Source organism: Syngnathus leptorhynchus, chromosome 20 (assembly GCF_054491065.1).
Source record: "Syngnathus leptorhynchus isolate UIUO chromosome 20, UIUO_Slep, whole genome shotgun sequence".
Taxonomy (NCBI): domain Eukaryota; kingdom Metazoa; phylum Chordata; class Actinopteri; order Syngnathiformes; family Syngnathidae; genus Syngnathus; species Syngnathus leptorhynchus.
The window spans coordinates 6527635-6549534 of NC_141214.1; the positions used below are offsets into that span (position 1 = coordinate 6527635).

Sequence of the window (21900 nt, forward strand, 5' to 3'; positions counted from 1 at the left end):
GAATAAATGCAAGGAAACTTGGGGGAGGGCGGGGGGGGGGTGTCATTACGTTTCTCGTCCTTCCTTTGCGCTTGCGCCCGCGTCACGAGTGGCATCGAATAGTATCACTAACCAAGTGACCCGAGGGGGGGAGGGGGGCGAGGGCTGCATGCGTGCATGCTGCTACCATCGTCGGACATGGCGGCTACCGATGACGCCGAAGTCGATGTTGCGCGCGCACGTAAGCATAGCGGGTGGGGGCGTGGTCACGTCACGACATCTTTCCCTCGCAGTTTTCTCATTATAGCCCGAAATAAAGCAAACGGATGACTAAGAACTAGAGCTTCCGTGGACGTGCTGCGCCTCACGAAGAAGGAGACCAACAAACCTTTGTGAACGCTCGGGCTGCTTCCCCATCAGGTTCGTTGAAGGACACTTGAAGCAACCTTTCGTGAGCATCCTTCATCTTTGCAACGATTCGTCCTTTAGCCGCGCGCGTCTCTCGCGGCTTCCGCTCGCTGGTGTCCTGCGGGAGTGGTAGTTTCGGTTCGGCAGCGGCCGCTTCAGCGTCATCACAGCCGAACCGCTTCAGAACCGCGGACAGTGCCTAAGCGACGACGTGCGCTTGTTTTCCTGCAGCTCTCAGTGCTGTCGGGCGGCTCGGAAAGCAAAGACCACCTGAGGATCGGCAGCGGCTGCACGTTTTGCTCCACTTCAGACTAACAATGGAAGGACAGCAGGTGAGTGAATAGAATGTAAATCTTAAGTTGATTTTTGAGGCCCGGCTTTTATTACGAGTCGTTTTTGGTATTGATATTTTGTCGTATATCAATTAATTATTGATGACTCAATATGATACTTGTCTTAGTGTAATGCATACCACAAAGTAGTCCTCAGCGGCTTAATGATAAAGGGAGCGTTATTGTCTTTGGGACTGAAACGTTTTGCTTCATGGGCTAGTGAATCTTTTCATGTCATTGATTGTGAAATCAATGTTCACGCGCGCACACGCACGCACATGGATGCTGCATCATTCTGTCATGGGACCTTCAGCCAGTCTGCGCGCCTGTCTGTCTGTCTGTCTGTCTGTCAGATTTAGTTTTTCTTGCCCCCTGTTGGCTCGCTTCAGTCAATGCAACTCCATTTTATTGATGTCGCCAAAGTGTTGTATAGACACGAAAGCTCCAACAATGTGTGAAAAGCAGAAATTCGTCAAACAATCCATTCATTTATTTTCAGACAGGCAGAAAAAAAAAAAAGAAAGACATTAATCGAGAAGGGGAACAAAAGAGGAATAAAATGAGAGCAGCGTGCAGGTATTTGTGAGCAAATGTATAAAGTGTGCATTCAGCACACTCGACCAGAAAGGACATGTTGAGTTCTTTTTTTTTTCACGTTGCATCTTGTCCAGAGAACGGCAGCTCTTGCAATTGTTTGTGGCATCTTCCTGCCGTGTAGTCAATTGTGTTAGTTGCCATGGTGACAAGCAGCGGGACTATTGACCGAGGGGGAAGGAAGCGACACAGTCTTAATGATAATACATTCATTTTATGCACTCTCCCCCCCCCCCCTTGTCTTGTCTAGGTAGCCTCCCATAGATGATGAAATTGTAAAAATACATCAAATGAAATCAAAGTCAAACAAGACAATAAGCAGATTCTCAAATTGCCAGCCCACTCGGGCTCAAACAAAAAATAAAGAGCAAGAAAGTTAACTCATTAGCATTCAGAGTGATACAAAGCTACAAAGCATCAAGCAAGCAAGTAGCTTTGTCAGGTCAGATCATGATGTCATTAAATCGCCATCAAGGTACGTTTGTGGTTTTTGAACCCGGTTGCCTTTGTTTGCCTGGTCCAAATCCGCAATAGGACCGTGAGAGCGGTTGTCGCCCCTTCCCGGCGCAAATATGAGCCGTCAGCTGACTCAAGGACGTCTTCGGTGTCCCTCTGGCCTTCCTGCTCTGCTTGTGCTGAGCTGATGCAGCGTCAAACAACTTCAGTGGGAGACGGGCGATGTTGAAATGTGACTTTCTGGTTTTTGGTTTGCTAGGGCAAAGAAGTGACCGGCTACCTCCTGTTCTCGCTGACAACGGCCGTCATCGGCTCGCTGCAGTTCGGCTTCAACACGGGCGTCATTAACGCACCGGAGCAGGTTGGCGCCGACATTGAAACTTTAATTGGCTGTAAGTCCGAGCGCGTTTTGTGTGTGTTTTTGAGAAACTGCAAGCGTTCTTCAATGACACCTGGATGGAGCGTTACAACAAGCCCATCAGCGCCGACATCTGCACGGTGGTGTGGAGCGTCACCGTGGCCATCTTCAGCGTGGGCGGCATGGCGGGATCCTTCAGCGTGGGCGTCATGGCCAACCGCTTTGGCAGGTGGGTTCGGCGCCGAAACGCCCACTGACCGACCGACCGACCGACCGACCGAGCCTCGGCGCCGCCCGTAGGAAGCGCTCCATGCTGCTGGTCAACATCCTTGCGTTGATTGGCGGCCTGCTGATGGGCGCGTCCACCTTGTGCTCGTCCTACGAGATGGTGATCGCCGGCCGGCTGGTCATCGGCCTCTTCTGCGGGCTCTTCACGGGCCTGACGCCCATGTACGTGGGCGAGGTGTCGCCCACGCAGCTCAGGGGCGCCTTTGGCACCCTGCACCAACTCGGCGTGGTGGTCGGCATCCTTATCGCTCAGGTAAGCAGAAGTTGACCCCCGACGCCCTTTTTACAATCTTGAGATCACTGCAAAAATCCAATGGCAACCATTTTGAATATGTTTTCAGATATTGGGCCTGGAGTCGCTGCTGGGCTCGTCGCGCCTCTGGCCGCTACTGCTGGCGCTGACTGTGGTGCCAGCCGTGCTGCAGAGCATCCTGCTGCCCTTCTGCCCCGAGAGCCCCCGATTTCTCCTCATCAACCTCAAGCGGGAGGAGCAGGCGCGTAAAGGTCAGCCTCGCCGGCGCCTCCAAACAACCTCTTGCTAGCTACCCTTAAGCCCGAATGTGAATTTTGCGTGTAGAGCTGGTGCGTCTGCGCGGCAGCGAGGATGTGAGCAGCGACTTGCAGGAGATGAAAGAGGAGAGCAACAAGATGGCGCTGGAGAAGAAGGTGACCATCTCGGAGCTCTTCCGCTGCCCGGCCTACCGCCAGCCGCTGCTTGTCGCCGTCATGCTGCAGCTGTCGCAGCAGCTGTCCGGCATCAACGCCGTGAGTCGCCGTTACCGTCGCGTTACCGTCGCGTTGCCGTCGCGTTGCCGTCTCGTTCACTTGACGCCTTTGCAACCGCAGGTGTTCTACTACTCGACGGGCATCTTCAGCTCGGCCGGCGTCAGCCAGCCCATCTACGCCACCATCGGCGCCGGCATTGTCAACACAATCTTCACTGTCGTCTCGGTGGGTGCCCACAAATAAATTATATATATATACAACCTTTGGCGGGAAAAGTGATTCTCGGAAACATACAAACATTTGTGGACTTTCCTGCGAGTTGCGCCATGTGCTGTTGTGTGCAGCTGTTCCTGGTGGAGAAGGCAGGCCGCAGGTCACTGCACCTGCTGGGCTTGGGCGGCATGGCGCTGGCGGCGCTGCTCATGACTGTCTCGCTGCTGCTGGTGAGTCGCCCGTTGCCGCCCCCCCCATCGTTGCCCGCCCGTCGTCGCCCGCCCGTCGTCAGCGTTGGTGTGACGTGGGCCGTCCGTCCCGCCTTCTTGCAGAAGCAGGTGGCGGGCATGAGCTACGTGGCCATCCTGGCCGTCATGGTGTTTGTGGCCATGTTCGAGTTGGGCCCGGGCCCCATCCCCTGGTTCATCGTGGCTGAGCTCTTCTCTCAGGGCCCGCGGCCCGCCGCTATGGCCGTGGCCGGATGCTGCAACTGGACCTCCAACTTCCTCGTTGGCATCAGCTTCCCCAAACTGGAGGTTAGCCCGCAAACGGAACCGAGATCTTAGCTAGCTCTTCTGTCGTCGTGTCTTTTGTCAACTTGGACGTGTCCCCGCAGGAATTGTGCGGACCGTGGGTCTTCCTGATCTTCATGGCCTTCCTGGTGGTCTTCTTCATCTTCACCTTCTTCAAAGTCCCGGAGACCAAAGGCAAAACCTTCGAGGAGATCTCCCGCGCCTTCGGCACGCCCGCCGCCGCCCTTGCCTCGTCCCCGCCGGCCCCCTGCCCGCACCAACCCGATGGCCAGGAAGAAAAGGTCAAAGAGAAGCTCTCCCTGGTGGAGGCGGGTGCTGTCGACAACAACGGCGAGATGGCGCCCCTCCGGGAGAACTCGGTTGTGGTGGAGGGTGTTTAGACGTCACTGACGGTAATTTCCTTGTTTCTTTATGGCTATTTCGTTCAATCGACATTCCGCCGCCAAATCGGTCGTGATGATTGGTCAACGTGATGATTTGGCCAAAGGGCGTGGCCATCTCCTTTGGGTATTGTGTGTTGTCTTTGTGCATACAAACTGAAGCCGGCTGGGTTGGGCAAAAACGAAACGATCCACGCAAAATTGGTTCATATGTAAAATGTATTTCATGAAATAATTGGTTGATTGGAAGTCATTTCTAATTCCAAAAATAATTGCATAATTGGAAATAATGAAAAACGTGACCTTTCATTTGTAACTTTAATCGGATCCTTTTCAATTGTATAATTAATAATGGAATGGCCAGTAGTCAAATCAATTAAAAACACATTTTGTTTTGAATTTCATCAACCGACCAATTATTTAAAAACAAAAACATAACTTATATTTCTATTTAGTTATTTTAATGATAGAAGAATTAATATTTAAGAAATGACCTCAATCCCAAACGTCTTGTCAAAAGCCATCTTTTGTCTTCTATGCCAATGCTAAGCTTAATAATAATAATTATAATAGATTTTATTTGTCACGCACTTTACATTCCATAGGAATCTCAAAGTTTATGAGCTTTCAGCTGCTGGCAACCGCCCACTTGGACAAGATTGCTCATCCTTTGCGAAGGCTTTTGGGAATTGTAGATCTTTAACGTCTGCACCCTCTACTGTGTTTTTATTTATTTATTGTTCCTCCGTCAGGCCTTATTGTTTCAGTATTTTTATTTAGTCAACAATAGCATGTTTTTTGTCCTTTTTGTTTTTCCCCACCTTGATGATGGTTACAACTCCCAAATTTTATGTTCCCCTAAAAACTATTTTTTATATCACCAGATGAGAAGTATATATCAGAATATATTGAAGAGAGAACTATTTATGTTTTCTGACAACCAATGAAGGGAAACACTGGCAAAAGTTGAACAGGCACATTTTCCAAACACATATTTTGTCTGGTTGAGCACTTTAGAAGAATCCCAGAAAAAAAAGGTGTCCTATCTACTGAGGTAACATTTTGAGAGCCTGCAAAGTGAATTCTGATGTTTGAAAACGTTCCTCTTTCTCCTCTTTGCAACAACAGCTATGTGCCAATGAAACCAATCAAATATCTTGAAAATCACTTAACAGAACTTTATTTTGGGTGAAATGTCAGATTTGTTTTGGTTTTGGTTCTCGAGCACGTTTGAGAAAGTTTTCCCTCTCCATATGAACGATTTAACCACATTGTGCTTAGATATATACATATATATATATTTAGGAACGTAGTCATGATTTAAGTAGTATTTCAATTCAAATGTGTGGAGCATAAAAGGTTAGGAGCCAATGCAATTGTAGCGTCCAAAAAAAAAAGGCGAAATTAAGTGTACTTGTACTCTTAATTCTTTTGTTTACCACTAGAGGCACACAATCACAGGTTTTGGGATTTGTATCTTGAGGTGAATTGAAGTCAAAACATGACGTGTTGTCTTCCACCGCGTGTGTGTCTGAATCGCTGTGACAACGTTGTGTGTTGTTGCTTGACGCAAATGATTTTGTGGTCGTTTTTAATCGCCGCCGCTGCACTTGGAATATTTGTGTATTTGTGTTGTGAGACAATTGCTGCTGCTGCTGCTGCTTTGTGATCATGTTAAGGTCCTCTGGGGAAATGTTGCGCGTGCGCATTTGAGTGTGCTTCACTTGTGTTGTTATGGAATAAAGCCTGTCCACAATGTCAAGAAACATACCACATACAGTCTTTTTTTCTTAGAATCATGTATCACGTCTTTTTATTCTGGAAAATGCATTTTTAAGGAGAAAAATAATTGTCATTTCATTTCTCCCCAAAGCTTTTTTGTGGAAAAAGAAATCATAAATGTGTCACATATTTTTCTCTGCATTTGCAGTTGCATGAGCTCCAAAATTGTGTCTTTATTATTATTACGAATTGATTGACAGTGTCGGAGTGCTGTGAATGGAAAAAAAAAAAACCTTAGCCTGGTAAGCCAATTAGGTTTTCAGGTGATCGACTGGAGCTATGGATTGGAGTTATCGATTGGCTGCATCGATCGATCGGCGCTCGCTCGGCTCCACTCGGGTTTCTTCGTCCTGAAAAGTAGGCGTGGCCGTCCCAACACCAGCTACCGATGTGTCGCCGCCGGCCCGTTCTGTCCAGCGAAGCAAACCCACGGGAACCGTCAATTAAACGCCACGGAACCTGCTCAGACGGACGGTAAGCAGGCAAGCGGGCATGCGTGCAGCCAGCCAGCCGCTCCGTGCGCTGCTTGACTCAGCCGGCAGCCGGAGAAGGTACGGCGGCGGTGGGGAGGGAAGGGAAGGGCGACGAGCCGCCGGACGCCCATTAGTAGCAAGCTAGCAGATGCGGTGCCGGTTCGGGGGTGGGAGCTAGCTAGTGCGCTCGCTTGTCAGCAGACAGACAGACAGACAGACCAACGTTAGCCCGGTTTGATTTTCTCATATTTACGGGAAACGAGCATGGAACGGCTCTTCCCGACCGACCGACCGACCCCAGGCGTACGCGCCCGTCCTTCAGACAGTCTCACCCTGGAAGAGCATTCTCGTTTCAAGATTCGGCTCTCGTCCCAAGGGAAGATCCGAGTCTGGGGAAAAGCTTCACCTTTCAAGTTTATGTCCATCGTGGCTGCAAATTTCAAGCCACCTTTGACTGACACCTGTTCATGTGCCTCAGTAACCATGGAGACGGACAGTGAGCGGCAGCAACAGCGGGAGGCCTCGGCCAAGGAGAACGCTCCATCCGGGACCGGTCCCCGCCCCTTGGCGATCAACTCCATGTCGCTGTGCGAAAGGCAGGCTGTGCAGGTTTGTGTCCGTGAATGAGCGGCGGGCGGGCGACCGGTCTGTTGTTTGCGTGTTGATGGACCTAACGGGCGACCTGTTGTTGCTGGCCAGGCCCTGCAAGCGCTCCAGAGGCAACCGCACGCCGCTCACTACTTCCAGCAGCTGATGCTGCAGCAGCACATCAACAAGACGCAACTGCACAACCTGGCCACCGTGCAGCAGGTCAAGGTGCGTACTCCCAGGATGAGATCCAAATGGGAACGAAAAACCACACTTTGGTATTATCGTATTAGGCCTGCGTGACGTCAGGCTCGTCCACCGCCGCCACCGGCGGTCGGCCCGTCACCGTGGCGACGACGTCCACCCTCAGCCAGTCGTTGCTCCTGAGCAGCGGGGCGGGGCCGCGCGGTCAGATGTTCCTCAGGGTGCGTGTAGTTTTTCCATTTGCTTCTCGGCACGAAAACTGCCAAAGTGTGCCCTTTTGAGTTGGCTGACTGCTCCTTCCCACAGGTCAACCGTTCCCTCAGAGCACCCATCTCCTCACAGCTCATCTTCCTGCCCGGTGGAGCGCCGCCGACGGCCGTCGCTCAGCCGCCCAGTCGAGAAGTCCCGGGCACCGCCTCCTCCAGCAGTCAAACGGATGCCGAGCCGGTCAGTTACAAAGTGGGCTGGCCCCAAAGCTGTCTTCACGGTGCATCTATTCCAGGTCCAAAACTTGGCTGTGAGGGGCTCTTACGGTCCTAAGGGAGTCAAGATAGAGGAGCCCCAAAGGAGCGACGTAGGTGAGCAAAGCGGTTGATGTTGAAACAATGTAGACATACCAAATGGTTCATGGTTTCCCAAATTTTTTGTCCTGCCACCCGCTCAGTGGTTCTGTCCCCCAACAAGATGAATCAGCCCCCACCGTCGCCCATCAAGATCCCCACCTACCCTCAGCCCACCCACCTCAAGGCCCACCCGCTTCTACTTCATGGGACCCGGACCCTCAGTGCGGGCACGGCCGTGCCCACCACCGCGCACGCTTTGGTCCTGACGTCAGCCACCACCTCGCAGGCTCGTGCGTACCCGCTGGCCACAGCCACTTTCAAGCCAGCGGCAGCGGTGGGGGCTGGCGGCGCCCAGACCTTGGTGGTTCAACCTCTGCAGAAGACCCTACTTGGCACTGACAAGGTGGCTCACGCCAACGGGCCGGTTCCCATACAGCCCAAAACCCCGCAGGGTCTCCGCCTGCCCTTCCAGCTGCCTTCCAGAAACCCGCCGCCCATCATGCCTGCCCCGCCGCCGCCGCCGTCCATCCGTCCCGGAGGGGCCCCGCAGACGCCCCACATCCCTGTTCAGATTCTTGGCGCCCAGCGGAGCACACTGAGAAGCGGCCAGGCGGGTTGCGGTCAGGAGGGGGCCGCCGTCCTCACCAGCCCGCTCACCATGGTGGCCTTCTCCGGGGAGGGCGGCGTCCGGGGACGTGTTCAAAGTCCGAGTGGAGTCCTGCCAGCCGCCTCCCCAAGTGCTCCCCGGGCAGGGGAGGGGCAAAGCGGTGCCACGGCTGCCTCCGCCAGTGGCGCCGCCACAGCACGTCCCGGTCTGCAGGTGAGAGGCTGTCGCGTGAAGGACCACAAGATGGCACTGAAAGCTGAAAAACAGAGATGGACTTTCTTACAGAGCAAGCAGGGGGTGCTGAAACGCAAGCTGGAGTCCAACGATGACTTTGTCCCCGCAGTCCAACGGCCTCCGCCATTACGAGACGATGTCTCAACTCTAGCCAACATGACCATCGGTAGCAGTCACTCACATTTAGCCTAGCAGAACAAATTCCAGAAGAATTCAGAATCCAGACAGCTCCCTTTCTTTCACGCAGGTTCTGCCACCTCCTTGCCCCCAACCTTGCAGTCTGCGTCCCGGTCCGTGTGCAAACCTGGCGAGAAGGCTCCTCCCCCCCGAGCGGTGGTCAAGCCGCATATCCTGACGCACGTCATCGAGGGCTTCGTCATCCAGGAAGGCGGACGGCCTTTTCCCGTGAGTTCCTGGCCGGATGCCGGCAAAACCTTTTCGACGGCCTTATGTCTTGTTTTTGACTGACAGGTGTGTGGGCCAATCAAAGACTGTGCTGGGGACAACCTCACCGGCAAGCAGGACCCTGCACCCGTGGCAGCAGGTCAATAATTTAGCTTTTGTGATGGATGCAATATTTGGGAGCTCGAAGTGACATCATGCCCCCCCCCCCCCTCTGTTTCCCTCCCCCACAGTGCTGAAGTGTGACTATTGCGCAAAGTTGGGCCCCGCTAGCCAGTTCCCAGGAACCAAACGGTTCTGCTCCACCTTGTGTGCAAAGAGGTACGGTGTCCTTAGACGCTGGTTCTTTGGCGTAGCATTGAGGAACCCAACCGGGCGCTATTTGTCTTTGACACAGGTATGGGCTCAACTTTGCCAGGCGGCCATCTTGGGAGCATCAAAGGCACCCGTCCAACTCAGCGGACGAAAGCCACGTGGCCGAGAGGCGCACGAGGAGGAAGGTGCCGCGTCGGACCGGCTCGGAAATCGCCGGCCGGCCGCTTTCGCTCGAGGTGGGATGGGCGAAATGCTGACGGCTGCGCCATGTCCTGGCGACGCTTTTGTTTACATTCTTCTTCTTCTTCTTCCCCACCGCAGCGCCACGCCGAGTCAGGTCACTTTGACAGCGCGTCCAGCGGCCCGGAGGACGAGGCCGTGTCCCTCTCGTCTGCTCCGTCGCTCAATTCCCGCCACCGGCGACCCCCGCCGCCGCCATCATCCCCCGTGCCGCACGCCGAGGGGACGCCTGCCGCGCCTTCGAGCCCCGCCCACTGGAGTGTTGACCAAGTATCGCAGTTTATTTGCTCCTTGCAAGGTGAGAAGCTCTTGAAACACTTTCCATGCCAAGCTATTTCGCGTCACAGGTAGCAATACCGAAAGGGGGGGCTGGATGTCAACGGAAAATGTCGGGGTCTTGTATTAGTCACAGTCCGTCAACTACTAATGTGAAAGCGTTGCCTCGGTGAACACAAATTGACGTCAGAGCATTCACGAGCCGAAGCCCAAGGAAGCCCTCGGTTTTGCCTTTCAGGCTGCGAGAAGCTGGCGTCGCTCTTCCTGGCGCAGGAGATCGACGGCCAGGCGCTGCTTCTGCTGAGCGAGGAGCACCTGGTGTCAACCATGAACATCAAGCTGGGCCCCGCCCTCAAGATTTGCGCGCACATCCATAGCCTGAGGGAATGAGACTTGACCCACCCGGGTCAAGTCTCAAACTTGAGCTCCCCCAAACATGAACTTTTGTGGTGCAGACAAACTGAACGGAATTCCGAATCTGCGCGCTGGACCCGGCGTGAGCTCAAAATGGCCGACCTAGTGTGTGATATTTGTGTGTTTGTATTTAAACTCTCGCCTTCTGGTGGAACCTTCAATACTTTCTGCATCTCTTCTGTCGGGAACACTCTTACGCTCTCACTAAAATGCTCTCATAGGATGAAAAAAAAAAACCATTTATAAAAACTAACTCTCATTGAGAAACTCTCCAATAAATTTGTAGCATCATCAGTCTTTGTCCATTTAGCAGCAAGGTGTCCAATCAGAGCAGGGCGTAGTTGTAGGAGTCGGCGTAGCCCGCTTGGCGCAGATACGTCTGCGTGTCCAGCGGCGCGCCACTCGGGATGAGAGCGCGCCCGTCGGCCGTCCTCTCTCCTGCGCGCAGCTTCTCGGCCAGCGCGGCCAGGCTGAGGCGGTGCTGGGGGCTTCGCCGACAGCACGACGACATGACGGCGAAGCTGCGGGCCCAATTAGCAATGGGTGTGTCGGCAGCTTTGCGCCGTAGCATGTTAGCACGTTAGCCCTACTTACAGTGCAGGGGAGCAGGCGGGCGGACGTCGCAGGTAATTTCCTCTCTGTAGGTGCTGCAGGAGCTCTGACGAGCGCACCTGTGCAAATGGCGGCTCACCTGTAAGTCAAGATATATTAATTAAAAAAAAAAAAGTAAAATCATAAGACAATGTATGGTTCTTGAAAGGCACAACATCTTTTAAAAACAATGAAACTTTTTTTTAAATTTGAAGCTTTGCTTACCTAACGTGCTCATCTCGTAGAGCAGGAGCCCGAAGGACCACCTGCGGAGGAATTGACAGTGTTACTCGGCGCAAGTTTCGAGCCTCGGCGAGGACCGTTGCAACTCACACGTCGGCGCTGGGGCCGAAGTCTCGGCGGGCCAGCACCTCAGGCGCCTGCCATTTGTTCGGCTCGGTGGAGCCGCTGGAGCTTTGGTGGCGGTGGGCGGTCCCCAGGCCCCACAGCTTGGCCGTCAGGTCGGCGCCCACCAGGACGCTGCGAGCGCACATGTTGCCGTGGACGAGCCGCCGACTGTGCAGGTACTCCTGTGTGGAATTGCGCACAATCATGTTGTACACAAACGCTCCAAATCTGAATTTTGCAGACCAAAAAAAAAAAAATGTTTTGGAGAAACCAACCAGAGCTGAAGACACTTGCGTCGCCATGGTAAAGATCCTCTTCTCTGTCATGCTGCGAGAGGTGGCGTCCTGCACGCATAATCAACCGTGACTCGAATCGAGTCCGGAAAGCCAAAGCACCAGCGACGCACTGACCGCTCGCCTGCATTTCCACAAGAAGCCCAGCAGGTCTCTGTGTCGCAGCTCCTCCAGCACCATGAGGGTGGGATCGCTTGGCAACCCGCTCACCACGCCCAGCACGGCCGGCAGGAACGGGTGCGGCCCCAAGCCCGACGCGAACGAGGCGAAACTCAAGAAGTGACGTCGCTCCTCCGCGCCGGCCGAGTCTGCGGAGGAGGTTGTCGGTGTGCTCGCAAGGTGATGGCGTTGTCGTGGCAACGCACACGCGGGCCATAAAATGGCTCCTCGTATGTGATACGCACCTTTCAGAACCCTTAGCACCACATCCTTGTTGTCCATCCGGGCCCGGTAGAGCAGGACGCCGTCGTCGGCGGTGACCGGTAGCGTCGGCGTCAGCGCGGTCACCTGGCTGAAAGCACCCAGTCGGATCACGCTGGCGGTCCCGCCGCTCCGCTTGTGTACCGCCATGGGCACCTCCTCGTGCTCCAGCGGGTCGATGCCGGGGGGAGCTACAAGCGGACATCCGTCACTATTGCAAAATTCCACTTCTGCCAGGTGGATGCGCCTTTACCGTCAATGCCGTGCAGGCGGCGCGCTCGCCTTTGCGACGTGCTGTTATAGCGCGGCACGGCGGTGGCGGCGGCGTAGCGCCGGCGGTGAAAGAAGGCCAAAATAAACATGATCACCAAGGTGATGAGGCTGATCAGCAGGAGCACCGTCGGCACCACGATCACATCCAGGCGGTACGTTGACACCGCTGCCGAATAAAAGGAGATGAGACGGAATGGAGCGTCGCCACGCCAAGACGCGCCGTCGAGGCTTTCTTACTGCACAGATTGTCGGAGGGTGCGCACGTGCTGTTACTCGTCGGCGCCGGCGTGGTTGTCGTGTTGGTCGACATACTGCAAGGGACAAGGCCGCACTTAATCAAACGTTCCGACACAGGCCCAAACATCCTCTTACCTTATTGGGAGTCAGCGCTACAAACCCAACGTGATGATAAATATTCCCATCGTCGGGAAAACCGTCGCTGGAGGAAGTGGGCCGAACAAATTGTGCCAGACGCTCCCAAGTGATCGAATGATTTTTTTTTTTTTTTTGACGGACAGGTTTTTCTCCAGCCAGCGAGAAAAAGCAACACACCGCCTCGGCCGTACCAGGAAGTCACTTGCACCTTTTGTTTGTGTGAACCCGACCTTCAATCCATGTCTGCTGTGATTTCAACATGTGGGCAGAAACGGTGAAAGGTTGCAACACACAAAGCATGCCACAGAACCAGTTTGCCATCACATTCTTGAGTGCTGCTTTTATTCTTTCTCAGGGTTGAGCTAGATGAGGCCCACGGCAAGAAAATGGCCACTCCGGCCGCCTTACCTTCACGACCGGTCGGCATCTGCTTGTCCGCCGGTCACCGGCGCTCACGTTCCCACGACAGGACGCTGCTAAGTGAAAGGCGGAATGTGCTCCGGTGCCTGTGTTGTGGTGGCTGCGCCTGGCCACGCCCACCCCAGCGACACACCCACCCACGCCTCACCTGAAGGCATGAGCCCCATGTGACGTGATGTCGTGGCTCCTTCCTTGGATGACGAACATGATGAACATCAAGATGGAAACTTTCAGCCCAACAGGTCAAGCGAGTATCTGTGTTGTTATGCCGTCGCTATGGCAACAATGCAGTGGACAACAGCCTGTTTGACTTATGCAGCTGTTATTTTTTCAATTTGTCTTACTCCAGCTGTTTTGGTCTTGAGTGTTCTGATACTGCATGCTTTTATTTTGAAGGGCTAACTTTTGACAAGCAGATATTGACCAGCAGAGGAGAGGTTGGACGTAAAAGCAAATTGCGGCAAAGCGAAATTCCAGCGTTGTTGTCAGATTGACACTCAAACTGTCAAACCGAGAGGTGATCTTTTTTCCTTTTATTATCAAAAGCACTTGGATATGTCGTGACTTTGTAATATTGCCGCGAGCGCTCAAAGTGTCGGACGTCCTCCTCCTCCTCCTTCTTGTCGGCAGCTTGCCTTTGTCCCAGCTCTGGTGTGCATTTGTTTCTATTGCGATGCTTTTGCTTCTTCAACTTCCTGTCCGCTGGTTTTTGGTCCCCCAAAATGTTTCGTTTTTTTTTGCTTGATTAATATTCCACATGTCCCGCAGGTTATTCCTTCAGTAAGAGCGAGATAATATTGGGACTGATTAATGTATTTTTTTGGTGTCGACGTGAACTTTTTGTCTCAATTGGTAGCCAAGGCGATACAGTCGCCATCCTGGTCTGCGTCGTCGTCCTTCTTGTCAACCGGCGACTGGACGAGGGACGGCGTCACATCCAAGGGGATCCTCTCGGCCGGGGCGCCCGGACTTGGACCTCTTGTGGACGGCATGTCCTCCCGCAGCGGTGACGGCGTTAGAGGGCACGGCTTGGACTCTAAGGTTAGCGTGACCTCCTGCGCCTGGCCGCGGAGGAATCGCCGGTCGGCTGGTGAAATGTCCAAAGACCGGTCGGCGATGTCACTCACCCTGGTGAGTTCCTCCTCTTCCTCGTCGTCCCCATCTTGCCGTTGCTCCGCGAAGACAAAGACGTTGTTGTCCATCTCGTCCCCGCCGCTCACCATTTGTCCACTCAGCTGCCCAACGAGCTCCGCCTGCAACGCGGACACATTCAGACGACGTTCCCCTTTTGATCGGGGTGCCGCCGACGCCTCTACCTGCTGCGCCTGGGCCGCCTCCCACAGGTCGGCCAGGCGTGGGTGGGTGGGCGGGCCCAGACTGTGGATGGTGCTGTTGGGCGTGGCCTGGAGGGAATGGGAGGCGCTATGCAATGACTGGTCGCCACCAAGACAAGACAAGAGTGATCAAGAAAAAGCTTTCCTTGAAAATATTTTTCAGGAGCGGCACTGCTGGCGACACCTGCTGCTGCTGCTGGTACTGCAGCAGTTGCTGCTGCTGGTACTGGTGGAGCTGCTGCAGCTGCTGCAGATGGTTGTGCTGCTGGAGGCTCATCTGCTGCTGCTGCTGCTGCTGCTGGAGGAAGCCGCCCATTGTCATCTCGTAGCCTTCGGCTGGGGTCATGCCCGCGCCGCTGCCTGAAAAACAACTTTAGTCTTTTAGCGCACAGACAGACAAACAGACAGACGGCATCCCACCCGGCGCCATGATGTAGGAGCCGGCGGCCGGCGAGGCCACGCCCGAAGGCTGACTGGTGATGGGTTCCCACGCGTCGGCCGAGGACAGGCAGTAGAGGCCTTGCGACACGTACGTGTGAGGCCACACGTCTGTCGAGGAGTGGTGGAGGACGTGCTCTGTGGGGGGCACAAAGACAAAATCAGCGAGACAAAATACCAAAAAGCCCAAAATACACAGCGTACCTCTGCTGGTGATGCTGTCCTGGTTGACGTCGCTGAGGTGCGCCACGCTGCCGGGGCACGAGTCGGCAGCCAGGTTGTCGTCCATGGAGGTCCAGCCGAAAAGCGTGGCCTCTGAGATGGCAAACTGCTGCATGATGCCGGCGGCGAAGCGCGCCTCCTTCTCACCGTCGCTCAGGTCGCTGTAGGCGTCGTTCTCCATGCGGCGTTCCTTCTCCCGCTGCAGGTTGCTGCGGCCGGTTGCCCCGAGTGGCCCCGCCGAGGGCTTGCCCCAGCTCTGCCACTCGATCATGTGGGCCACGCGGCCCTGGGCCATGGCCGTGGGCTTGGTCACCTTGTCCTTCATGGAGCGCGTCACGCCTGAAGATGAGCGACAAGTGAAAGGTCAGCGTGGAAGTTGGCGTGAGCACCGCTCAGAAACACAAAAGTATCTAAAGTGAAGGGAAATGAGGTGTGACAAATGCAATTGTTGAAATGCTTTCCAAAAGTGGAGAAATGTGTAAGTAGGAGCTCATTGTGTATAAATGGGGTCCTTGTTTGGAAACTTATTCGCCAAACTCTGGTAATTTGCTGATGTTCACACTTTGACCTCATAAATGGTCATGAAGGAGCGGGAAAATGGGTGGAAATGGGTCGAGTGGTTTGAAGCTGAAATGGTTTGAAGAGCTTGTGAAATATGGTAGGCGGAGTTTAATGTTCTGTTCATTCCAGTCCCAACTTTTATTTTCACGATGAATGCGGCGTTGTGGAGAAAATGGTGCTAACGAGGGAAAAAGAAGCCGTAAGCACAAAGCGCAGGAGCGCCACCGGCAGACACATCACCACACAAGCCGCAAGAACCGGGACCAACGGCATGGGCGGGACCACAGGGTGACCCATTGTCCTGACCCGCCTGCGAGATGCTTCTCCTTGGCTTCAAAGTAAGTAAAGGCTTACTTTGCTTTTGCTGCCAATCTGATTGGGCCGTCAATGATGATGTCATTGACGTCAGCCAAATGGAAGAGTGTGTTTTTGAGGGGGGGGGGGCATCGACCGGGGTGGCCATGTTGTCTCTTAGCTCCGCCTCCTCCCTCTGTTGCTACTCCATCAAGGTTTGAAAGCGCTCAAGGATGAGACTAATTACGGGCAATGGCGGCATTTAGTGAAACCGAAGTTTTAATCATCACATTTGAGCTCTTCCAAGTAGTCTCGAGGAAGTTGACGGAGGAGCGCAGAGAGGAGCAGGCAGAGGCGAGCCACATGGGGTGGGCGTTACCAGCGGGCACAGACACACACCTGACACACCTGTCAGAGACGACTTAGCCAGGGCGCCGATGGCGTACGAGTTGGCCGGCTTCCTCTTGAGGCGCGGCAGGATGGATGTGGTGTCCTCCATGGACAGCTGCGAGGAAGATGAAGCAGAACACAAATAGAAGATGAGCACCGTGACACCTTGACAAGGGAAATGCTCACTAACATCTCGTGAATGACGGCGAAGGAGAAGACTCACGTTGATTCCTTCCCAGGAAAACTCAGCACGGCCATGCTGGCGGGCAGGAGCGCCCCGGGAAGCGAGTGAGGAATTAGAAGAGGTAAAAAAAAAAAGGACATCGAAACTTTTGCCGTCAAAAGGCGTAAGCCGCCATTTACCTGATCGCCGTCTTTCCGCACCGGCGCGGCATCGGCTGCTGCGGACGCAAAAAGAGGAACAGATAAATGACATCAACCTTCAAGCGTGACCTTCACACGCACGCAACAAGGAGAAGGAAGAATCACGAGTGTCAGCTCAGAGAAAATCACATTTCCAGATTTGCCTTGCGCTCCTCCGGCATCGATCGAGCCGCCGTTTCCCGCCGGGTTGCATCCACGCCTATAAATAGCTCGCCTTTCATTGGGTCGGAAGGCGGAGCAATAACAAAGCCTGCCGGGCCGACGTGGCAAATTCGGCTCGCGTCGCAATCAACACCTCAAGAAAGACAGCGAGCGTATGTGTGTGTGGAGGTCTTCTTCGGAGGAAGTCCTCTCTGTGACTACATCTGACATGCTGAACCTCATGGGAGGCTGGAGGCCATTTACTCAGCGCAAGCACCCACACGGGGGCTTCCGAAGGGAAGACGAGCAAAGCCAGGTGGTCGGCGGAGAGTCCAGCCCTAGACGTGGACCACGTCGCGCATCTCCATTCTGCACTCAACGGGGGGTTTGAAAGGCTGAAGCCCCAGGAAGGACGCCAGACAGAACGCCGGGCAGGCCTCAAGATGCTAGCGTGCAGGGCTGACCCAAATTTGCCGTCCCGTCTTCCCTCCGCCTCTCGATAGCCTCCGTCCTGTCGTCCTATTTTTAACGCTGGCCGGCTGCTGTCGTCTGAAAGTCGGCGGACACGTTTCCTTCCGCGAGCGGGTCTGGCGGCGGGCGGGGCTCGGCAGAAGTAAAGGAAGGGTGGCCTTGTTTACTTGCGGGAGAAGATGAAGACCAAGAAGAAGTGGGAGGAGGACAGACAGGCGGAAAGGACGGACAGCCAAAGCAAAATGAGAGTAAAAGCGACAAAGCGGATTGAAAGACGACACCCCCGGCCGGCAAGGTCACGGCCAAAACAAGCATGACGACGATACTGTCGCTGCTGACCATCACCATGATCGCCATGACAATTACAATGACTTCCGACAAAGAGGAGAAAGATGACAATTGTGTTGAGGAGGACGACAATTAATGATGACAAAACCAATGATGATGATTCAAAAGTAAAACGTGTGCTCAGTTGGAACCCACACATGTCATGTGACGCTTCTCACTTGCCTTTTACGGACGTAACCATATTTGGCAGTTTCCGCCATAATGATGTCACTCACTTGACCTTTTAGGGACATGAACACAATTGCGCCGTGACCTCCTTGTGAGGGAAACAAATGCAATCCATTTTCTCATGTTAGTCCCAAAAGCGCACCTGGGCACTGCCTGTGTGTGTGTGTGTGTGTGTGTGTGTGCGCGCGCCCGCGCGTGTCCTCCTTGTGCTGCGTTCAGGATGACACCTGAGTTTTCACGCACCCCATTCTGACTCATCCTACTCTTGTGTGCGTGTGCGTGCGTGTCTCCAGTTGATGACGTGCCTTCATGACGCACGTCAGAGACTCGAGAGAAGGTGAGGAGTGGGGAGGCAGGGGGAGAAGGCGAGGGAGGAGTGGGGATGCAATGACCTTAGGTTGCATGTCAAGGCGGGGATCTCTTGCGTCACGACGTCGCACCTTGCTGCCCGTCTCCTGGCGCGCGCACGCCACTATGGTAACGCATGCACGCTCCTACGCGCTAGCAAAAAAAGACACCCCAAAGGGAGCGCGAGGTGGCATCACGTGACATTGGGCACCTTTGTGTGCCCGCAACCTCTCCCTCACGCAACACGCACGCTGACGTCACAGCACATGGAGGCGCGTCTTACTGATGGTTCTGGATCCGATGCAGCCCATGTTGCCCTAGTGAGGAGCCGCGCGCGGCGTGGCAATCGCGTCCATCTTCCTCCTCCTTTTCCGCGCGGCTTCTCCCTTCTTTCTTCTTCTCTTCTTCCTCGGCCGTCAAAACGAAGCGGCGTCGTGAGTGCGTGAGTGCGTGCGTGCGTGTGCGCGCGCGCACCGCTCTCCTCGCCGCGCGTCCACGCCCTCAGCGGTCACATACGCCACTATGCGCATGCGCGACAGTCGGCGCGACAAGGAAAAAAACCAGCAACGCGTCGAGATTCGTTGGAAAGCAGACGAAAATGCCAAAGCGTGGAGGTGAATGGCACACCCGTGACGTCATCAACCCGAGGACTATAGTAACCATGGTGACAACTTGGGGATGAAGATGAGTTTCATCGAGTTGATCAACTTTTGATTGCGCTTTTCTGATTTTGTCTGGTGTGCAGGCAATGGGCTCGTTCTTTGCACGTCCGCCTCGCAGTTGTGGACTATGGCCTTTGAGTCTGGGACTCCAGACTGGACTCACTCAGGGCTATCCTGTGCGGACTTTTGCTTTATGTGCTGCAGCGATCAGTCCACATTTCAGCCCTGTCAAATTGTCGGGTGACCAGTCAGTTTCCCGACCCGTCTTTTGTTCGCCTGTTTGACATTGACGACCTGTCACTTTTTGGTCTCTCTGCGATGCCCTGTTTCACACATATACGAAAACGCACTGATGACGGGATAAGTGAGTGGCTGTTTTTTTTCCCGCCCACCAAGAGGGTGACCTGCTCTTGGTGGGCCGGGAAAAAACTTTTTTTGGGGGGGAGGGAGTGTAAAAATTTCGAAAGAGGAAAAAAGTGTTTTCATGCAGTCAGACTTGAGTCAGCAGGTGGCGCCAGAGTAAAATTGATCAATTACGACAAAAACGGACTGAGAAATAATACAAAATATAGTATTATATATTGTATAGTATATTTTTTGTCAAGTAGGTAAACGTATATTTATCGTCACGAGACTGATATATATATATATATACTTTTTTTTCAATCAACTGGGACCTCAGTGTGGTTGATCGTGTGCATTTGCGCAGGCGCACTCGTCCTCCCAGATTGCATTTGGCTTTAAATCCCCCGGCCCCACCTCCTCCCACGCGGTCTGTCCCGGACTGGATTATCTCATCATCGCGCATCCGAGATGTGAGTACAGCATCATTTCAACATTTTCATGTATAAAATGGAATTTAAATGCTCAAATTTGACTTGCGTGCCTGACGTCATTTGTCCGTCAAACCGCTCAATTTTTGTTTTATTTGCAAACAGGAAACTTTGTATATAGAACATGTTTTGACTTCGTCCATTTGTTGACGTGCGTTGGCTGTCGGGCGAATGTTTCTCGTTTAATGTTTCCACTATTCCTCCAAGGATGGAAGGAGCGTACTCTCAAGTTGAGCGTCGAGTTTTAGATCAACATGTACAGAAAAATGTGTAGGCCTACAAATCTTGAGCTCTTTGCCCCGTGTCGTTTCCTGACTCTATCGCCACCCCCGACCCCGCAGGTCTACTCCAAACGCAGCAGGAACCCCAGGAGCGACCGATCCCGAAGGCGGACCGCCGGCTCCGGCCCCCAATTTGACCAGCAACAGGCGACTGCAGCAGACACAGGCGCAGGTGGACGAGGTCAGAGACGCTTACGTCACACATGTTGTTATCTTGACAGGACACGTCATTGGGTGTCCGTTCCCCCCCCCCCCCTTTTTATTTTTTTACATAGAGGTCGTCCACAAAAGCGGATTGTGCAATGAGTTGTGCTCCAAATTTTAAAGTTAGTTTTTCCTTCTGTTGCAGGTGGTGGACATCATGCGCGTGAACGTGGACAAAGTTCTCGAGCGTGACCAGAAGCTGTCGGAGTTGGACGACCGCGCTGACGCGCTGCAGGCCGGAGCCTCGCAGTTTGAGAGCAGCGCCGCCAAACTCAAGAACAAGTACTGGTGGAAGAACTGCAAGGTCTGCACCGTTTGTCCATTCGTTTAGTTTTTTTTTAAACCTGAACAAAAACGTGTGATGATAAAGTGTTTTGCCACCTCCACTTCTCGTGTTGCTCTGTCCGCGCGTTCCGTGGCGAGGCTCTCCCGAGGGGCAGCTCACGGCAGCGCTTGAATGGCGGAGAGCAGGAAGTACCAAATCCCGATGGGGATTATTGTGAGGATTAATCTGACATCTGCAACGCGATTCCTGCATCGGCGCGCAAATAAAACGATGACACACACACATGCAGGCCCTCGTTAATCTCGCACGCCCCTCCCTCCCCCCTTCTCCCCCTCTGGATGTGACGTCACAGAATTTTCAGCGTCGTTTATACCCTTCTCCAAATCACATCATACTTCATTGAACTCTTTACTCTCATTTCGAAAGCCTGTCACGTGGCAGTTTTGCTTCGGCGCTCTCTGGTGGTTTTAATCAGGAAGTATCTTGGAGGGAGTTGGGGATTTAAGACAAAAGTGGTACTTTTACGCCCTCTTGTGGCAACTGTAGGCAGTTGCTAAACTTTTTAAAGGGACTCAATTATGTGGGGATTCTTTGTCATTTTTGCCTTTTGTGTTTATTTCAGATGATGATCATCATGGCCGTGGTGGGCGTCATCTTTTTAGGCGTCATCTTCTGTGAGTCTTGTGCTTGACTTCCACTCTTCCCCAACACACACACACACACACACACACACACTAAATGTTGTCCTATACTCTGTGTCCTCAGTGTATTTCTTCTACTGAGCCAAACTTTTGGTCCGCCTCGACTTCACCCTCAATTCCCGCCCCGCTCTTCTTCCTCGCAAACTCCCACGCTCACGAGACTCTCGGGTTGCTTTTATGGTGTTTATTTGCCCTTCAGCACATAAAAGTGGAATTGAGCAGACGGACTGGGTCGTTTTAGCTCCGTAGTTGAGCTGGCTAGCTGAATTAGCGCTGTCGAGCGCCAAGACGATGAGAGAGAAGCTGAGGGGTCGCCGTTTCATCAAAACAGTCACACTTGTAGGTCCTGAATTGAAAAGCATCACTTGAAAAACGCTTTGTATCAGTTTATCGTTGTTCAAATTAGACTTTATTTCAAATAGTGACAAATGGACAAGTGTCTTTACATTATCATTTGGCTTACACGCGACTCTAGACGCAACTCACCGTCCACTGTTACCGCAAATGATTTTGCCTATTTACATCCAAAGACACAAATGTAAATATAAAGACTATCAAATGTGCACCAAAGGAGAGAGTCCTTTTTCTCACGGGTCCTCTGTCAAAAAAAAAAAATCAACAGAAAAAAACCCCACTTATTAATATTAATATTTCATCTGTCATTTGGCCCTCTATTAAAGAATTATTTACAACTGGAGATGTGGTGGTGATCATCTGGAACAAACACTATCATCATGTCCACATGATTT

At 53.2% G+C, this 21900-nt stretch overlaps 5 protein-coding genes across 15 annotated transcripts; 3 read left to right on the forward strand and 2 right to left on the reverse strand.

The window, feature by feature from the left end:
* Nucleotides 1-256: 256 nt before the first annotated feature.
* On the forward strand, nt 257-6082 carry LOC147041237 (solute carrier family 2, facilitated glucose transporter member 3-like). Of its 2 annotated transcripts, XM_085900448.1 has the most exons (11): nt 257-399; nt 619-719; nt 2029-2130; nt 2196-2356; nt 2428-2668; nt 2757-2919; nt 2993-3180; nt 3262-3366; nt 3486-3584; nt 3687-3890; nt 3971-6082. In XM_085900448.1, the coding sequence occupies exons 2-11, from the start codon at nt 705-707 to the stop codon at nt 4265-4267; spliced, it is 1575 nt and encodes a 524-aa protein (XP_085756574.1). In that variant the 5' UTR covers nt 257-399; nt 619-704; the 3' UTR covers nt 4268-6082. The 2 variants fall into 2 exon arrangements, with proteins under 2 accessions (XP_085756574.1, XP_085756575.1); XM_085900449.1 differs by lacking the exons at nt 257-399; nt 619-719 and adding an exon at nt 1602-1755 and having other exon boundaries at nt 1848-2130; nt 3971-6074.
* Nucleotides 6083-6344: 262 nt separating this feature from the next.
* Nucleotides 6345-10645, forward strand: LOC147041238 (polyhomeotic-like protein 1). Its single transcript, XM_085900447.1, has 14 exons — nt 6345-6523; nt 7001-7131; nt 7222-7338; nt 7404-7535; nt 7621-7761; nt 7817-7892; nt 7979-8697; nt 8770-8884; nt 8966-9123; nt 9190-9262; nt 9354-9441; nt 9518-9671; nt 9757-9973; nt 10190-10645. The coding sequence occupies exons 2-14, from the start codon at nt 7006-7008 to the stop codon at nt 10339-10341; spliced, it is 2268 nt and encodes a 755-aa protein (XP_085756573.1). The 5' UTR covers nt 6345-6523; nt 7001-7005; the 3' UTR covers nt 10342-10645.
* LOC147041239 (tyrosine-protein kinase STYK1-like) lies at nt 9359-13196 on the reverse strand. 4 transcript variants are annotated; one of them, XM_085900452.1, is made up of 10 exons: nt 13074-13196; nt 12663-12911; nt 12528-12601; nt 12271-12456; nt 11715-12208; nt 11580-11648; nt 11290-11486; nt 11182-11222; nt 10960-11056; nt 9359-10886 (listed from the first exon to the last, which is right to left on the reverse strand). In XM_085900452.1, the coding sequence occupies exons 3-10, from the start codon at nt 12598-12600 to the stop codon at nt 10691-10693; spliced, it is 1353 nt and encodes a 450-aa protein (XP_085756578.1). In that variant the 5' UTR covers nt 12601; nt 12663-12911; nt 13074-13196; the 3' UTR covers nt 9359-10690. The 4 variants fall into 4 exon arrangements, with proteins under 4 accessions (XP_085756578.1, XP_085756579.1, XP_085756576.1 ...); XM_085900453.1 differs by having other exon boundaries at nt 11715-11905; nt 12002-12208; nt 12528-12911; XM_085900450.1 differs by having other exon boundaries at nt 12528-12911.
* A 158-nt stretch (nt 13197-13354) lies between these two features.
* On the reverse strand, nt 13355-18826 carry LOC147041240 (uncharacterized). Of its 5 annotated transcripts, XM_085901024.1 has the most exons (10): nt 18468-18826; nt 16688-16725; nt 16548-16583; nt 16334-16439; nt 15062-15418; nt 14840-14995; nt 14604-14779; nt 14402-14518; nt 14213-14338; nt 13355-14146 (listed from the first exon to the last, which is right to left on the reverse strand). In XM_085901024.1, exons 1-10 carry the CDS (start codon nt 18493-18495, stop codon nt 13931-13933), a joined length of 1356 nt encoding a protein of 451 aa, XP_085757150.1. In that variant the 5' UTR covers nt 18496-18826; the 3' UTR covers nt 13355-13930. The 5 variants fall into 5 exon arrangements, with proteins under 5 accessions (XP_085757150.1, XP_085757147.1, XP_085757148.1 ...); XM_085901021.1 differs by having other exon boundaries at nt 13355-14338; nt 16688-16722; XM_085901022.1 differs by having other exon boundaries at nt 13355-14338; nt 16343-16439.
* Nucleotides 14733-21837, forward strand: LOC147041241 (vesicle-associated membrane protein 2-like). Of its 3 annotated transcripts, none has more exons than XM_085901027.1 (6): nt 14733-15978; nt 19556-19661; nt 20021-20141; nt 20310-20468; nt 21073-21124; nt 21216-21837. In XM_085901027.1, coding segments are annotated over exons 2-6 (351 nt in total). In that variant the 5' UTR covers nt 14733-15978; nt 19556-19659; the 3' UTR covers nt 21233-21837. The 3 variants fall into 3 exon arrangements, with proteins under 3 accessions (XP_085757153.1, XP_085757154.1, XP_085757152.1); XM_085901028.1 differs by lacking the exon at nt 14733-15978 and adding an exon at nt 18723-18798; XM_085901026.1 differs by lacking the exon at nt 14733-15978 and adding an exon at nt 18752-18798 and having other exon boundaries at nt 19529-19661.
* The last annotated feature ends 63 nt before the right edge of the window (nt 21838-21900 follow it).

What these genes read in the sequence shown, in the direction of transcription:
- LOC147041237 (XM_085900448.1), top strand. An exon ending in GGAGGAGCAGGCGCGTAAAG is followed by an intron (nt 2,920 to 2,992) that starts GTCAGCCTCGCC and finishes TTTTGCGTGTAG; the next exon opens with AGCTGGTGCGTCTGCGCGGC. An exon ending in TGACTGTCTCGCTGCTGCTG is followed by an intron (nt 3,585 to 3,686) that starts GTGAGTCGCCCG and finishes GCCTTCTTGCAG; the next exon opens with AAGCAGGTGGCGGGCATGAG.
- LOC147041238 (XM_085900447.1), top strand. Translation starts at nt 7,006, where the DNA reads ATGGAGACGGACAGTGAGCGGCAGCAACAGCGGGAGGCCTCGGCCAAG. An exon ending in GTCAAACGGATGCCGAGCCG is followed by an intron (nt 7,762 to 7,816) that starts GTCAGTTACAAA and finishes CATCTATTCCAG; the next exon opens with GTCCAAAACTTGGCTGTGAG. An exon ending in TCCACCTTGTGTGCAAAGAG is followed by an intron (nt 9,442 to 9,517) that starts GTACGGTGTCCT and finishes TCTTTGACACAG; the next exon opens with GTATGGGCTCAACTTTGCCA.
- LOC147041239 (XM_085900450.1), bottom strand. Translation starts at nt 12,654, where the DNA reads ATGTTTGGGCCTGTGTCGGAACGTTTGATTAAGTGCGGCCTTGTCCCT. An exon ending in ACCCTCCGACAATCTGTGCA is followed by an intron (nt 12,457 to 12,527) that starts GTAAGAAAGCCT and finishes TTTATTCGGCAG; the next exon opens with CGGTGTCAACGTACCGCCTG. An exon ending in CGCAAGTGTCTTCAGCTCTG is followed by an intron (nt 11,487 to 11,579) that starts GTTGGTTTCTCC and finishes AATTCCACACAG; the next exon opens with GAGTACCTGCACAGTCGGCG.
- LOC147041240 (XM_085901020.1), bottom strand. Translation starts at nt 18,495, where the DNA reads ATGGGCTGCATCGGATCCAGAACCATCA. An exon ending in CATCGGATCCAGAACCATCA is followed by an intron (nt 16,726 to 18,467) that starts GTAAGACGCGCC and finishes TTGCGTCCGCAG; the next exon opens with CAGCCGATGCCGCGCCGGTG. An exon ending in TGCGGAAAGACGGCGATCAG is followed by an intron (nt 16,584 to 16,687) that starts GTAAATGGCGGC and finishes CCTGCCCGCCAG; the next exon opens with CATGGCCGTGCTGAGTTTTC.
- LOC147041241 (XM_085901027.1), top strand. An exon ending in CACAGGCGCAGGTGGACGAG is followed by an intron (nt 20,142 to 20,309) that starts GTCAGAGACGCT and finishes CTTCTGTTGCAG; the next exon opens with GTGGTGGACATCATGCGCGT. An exon ending in ACTGGTGGAAGAACTGCAAG is followed by an intron (nt 20,469 to 21,072) that starts GTCTGCACCGTT and finishes TGTTTATTTCAG; the next exon opens with ATGATGATCATCATGGCCGT.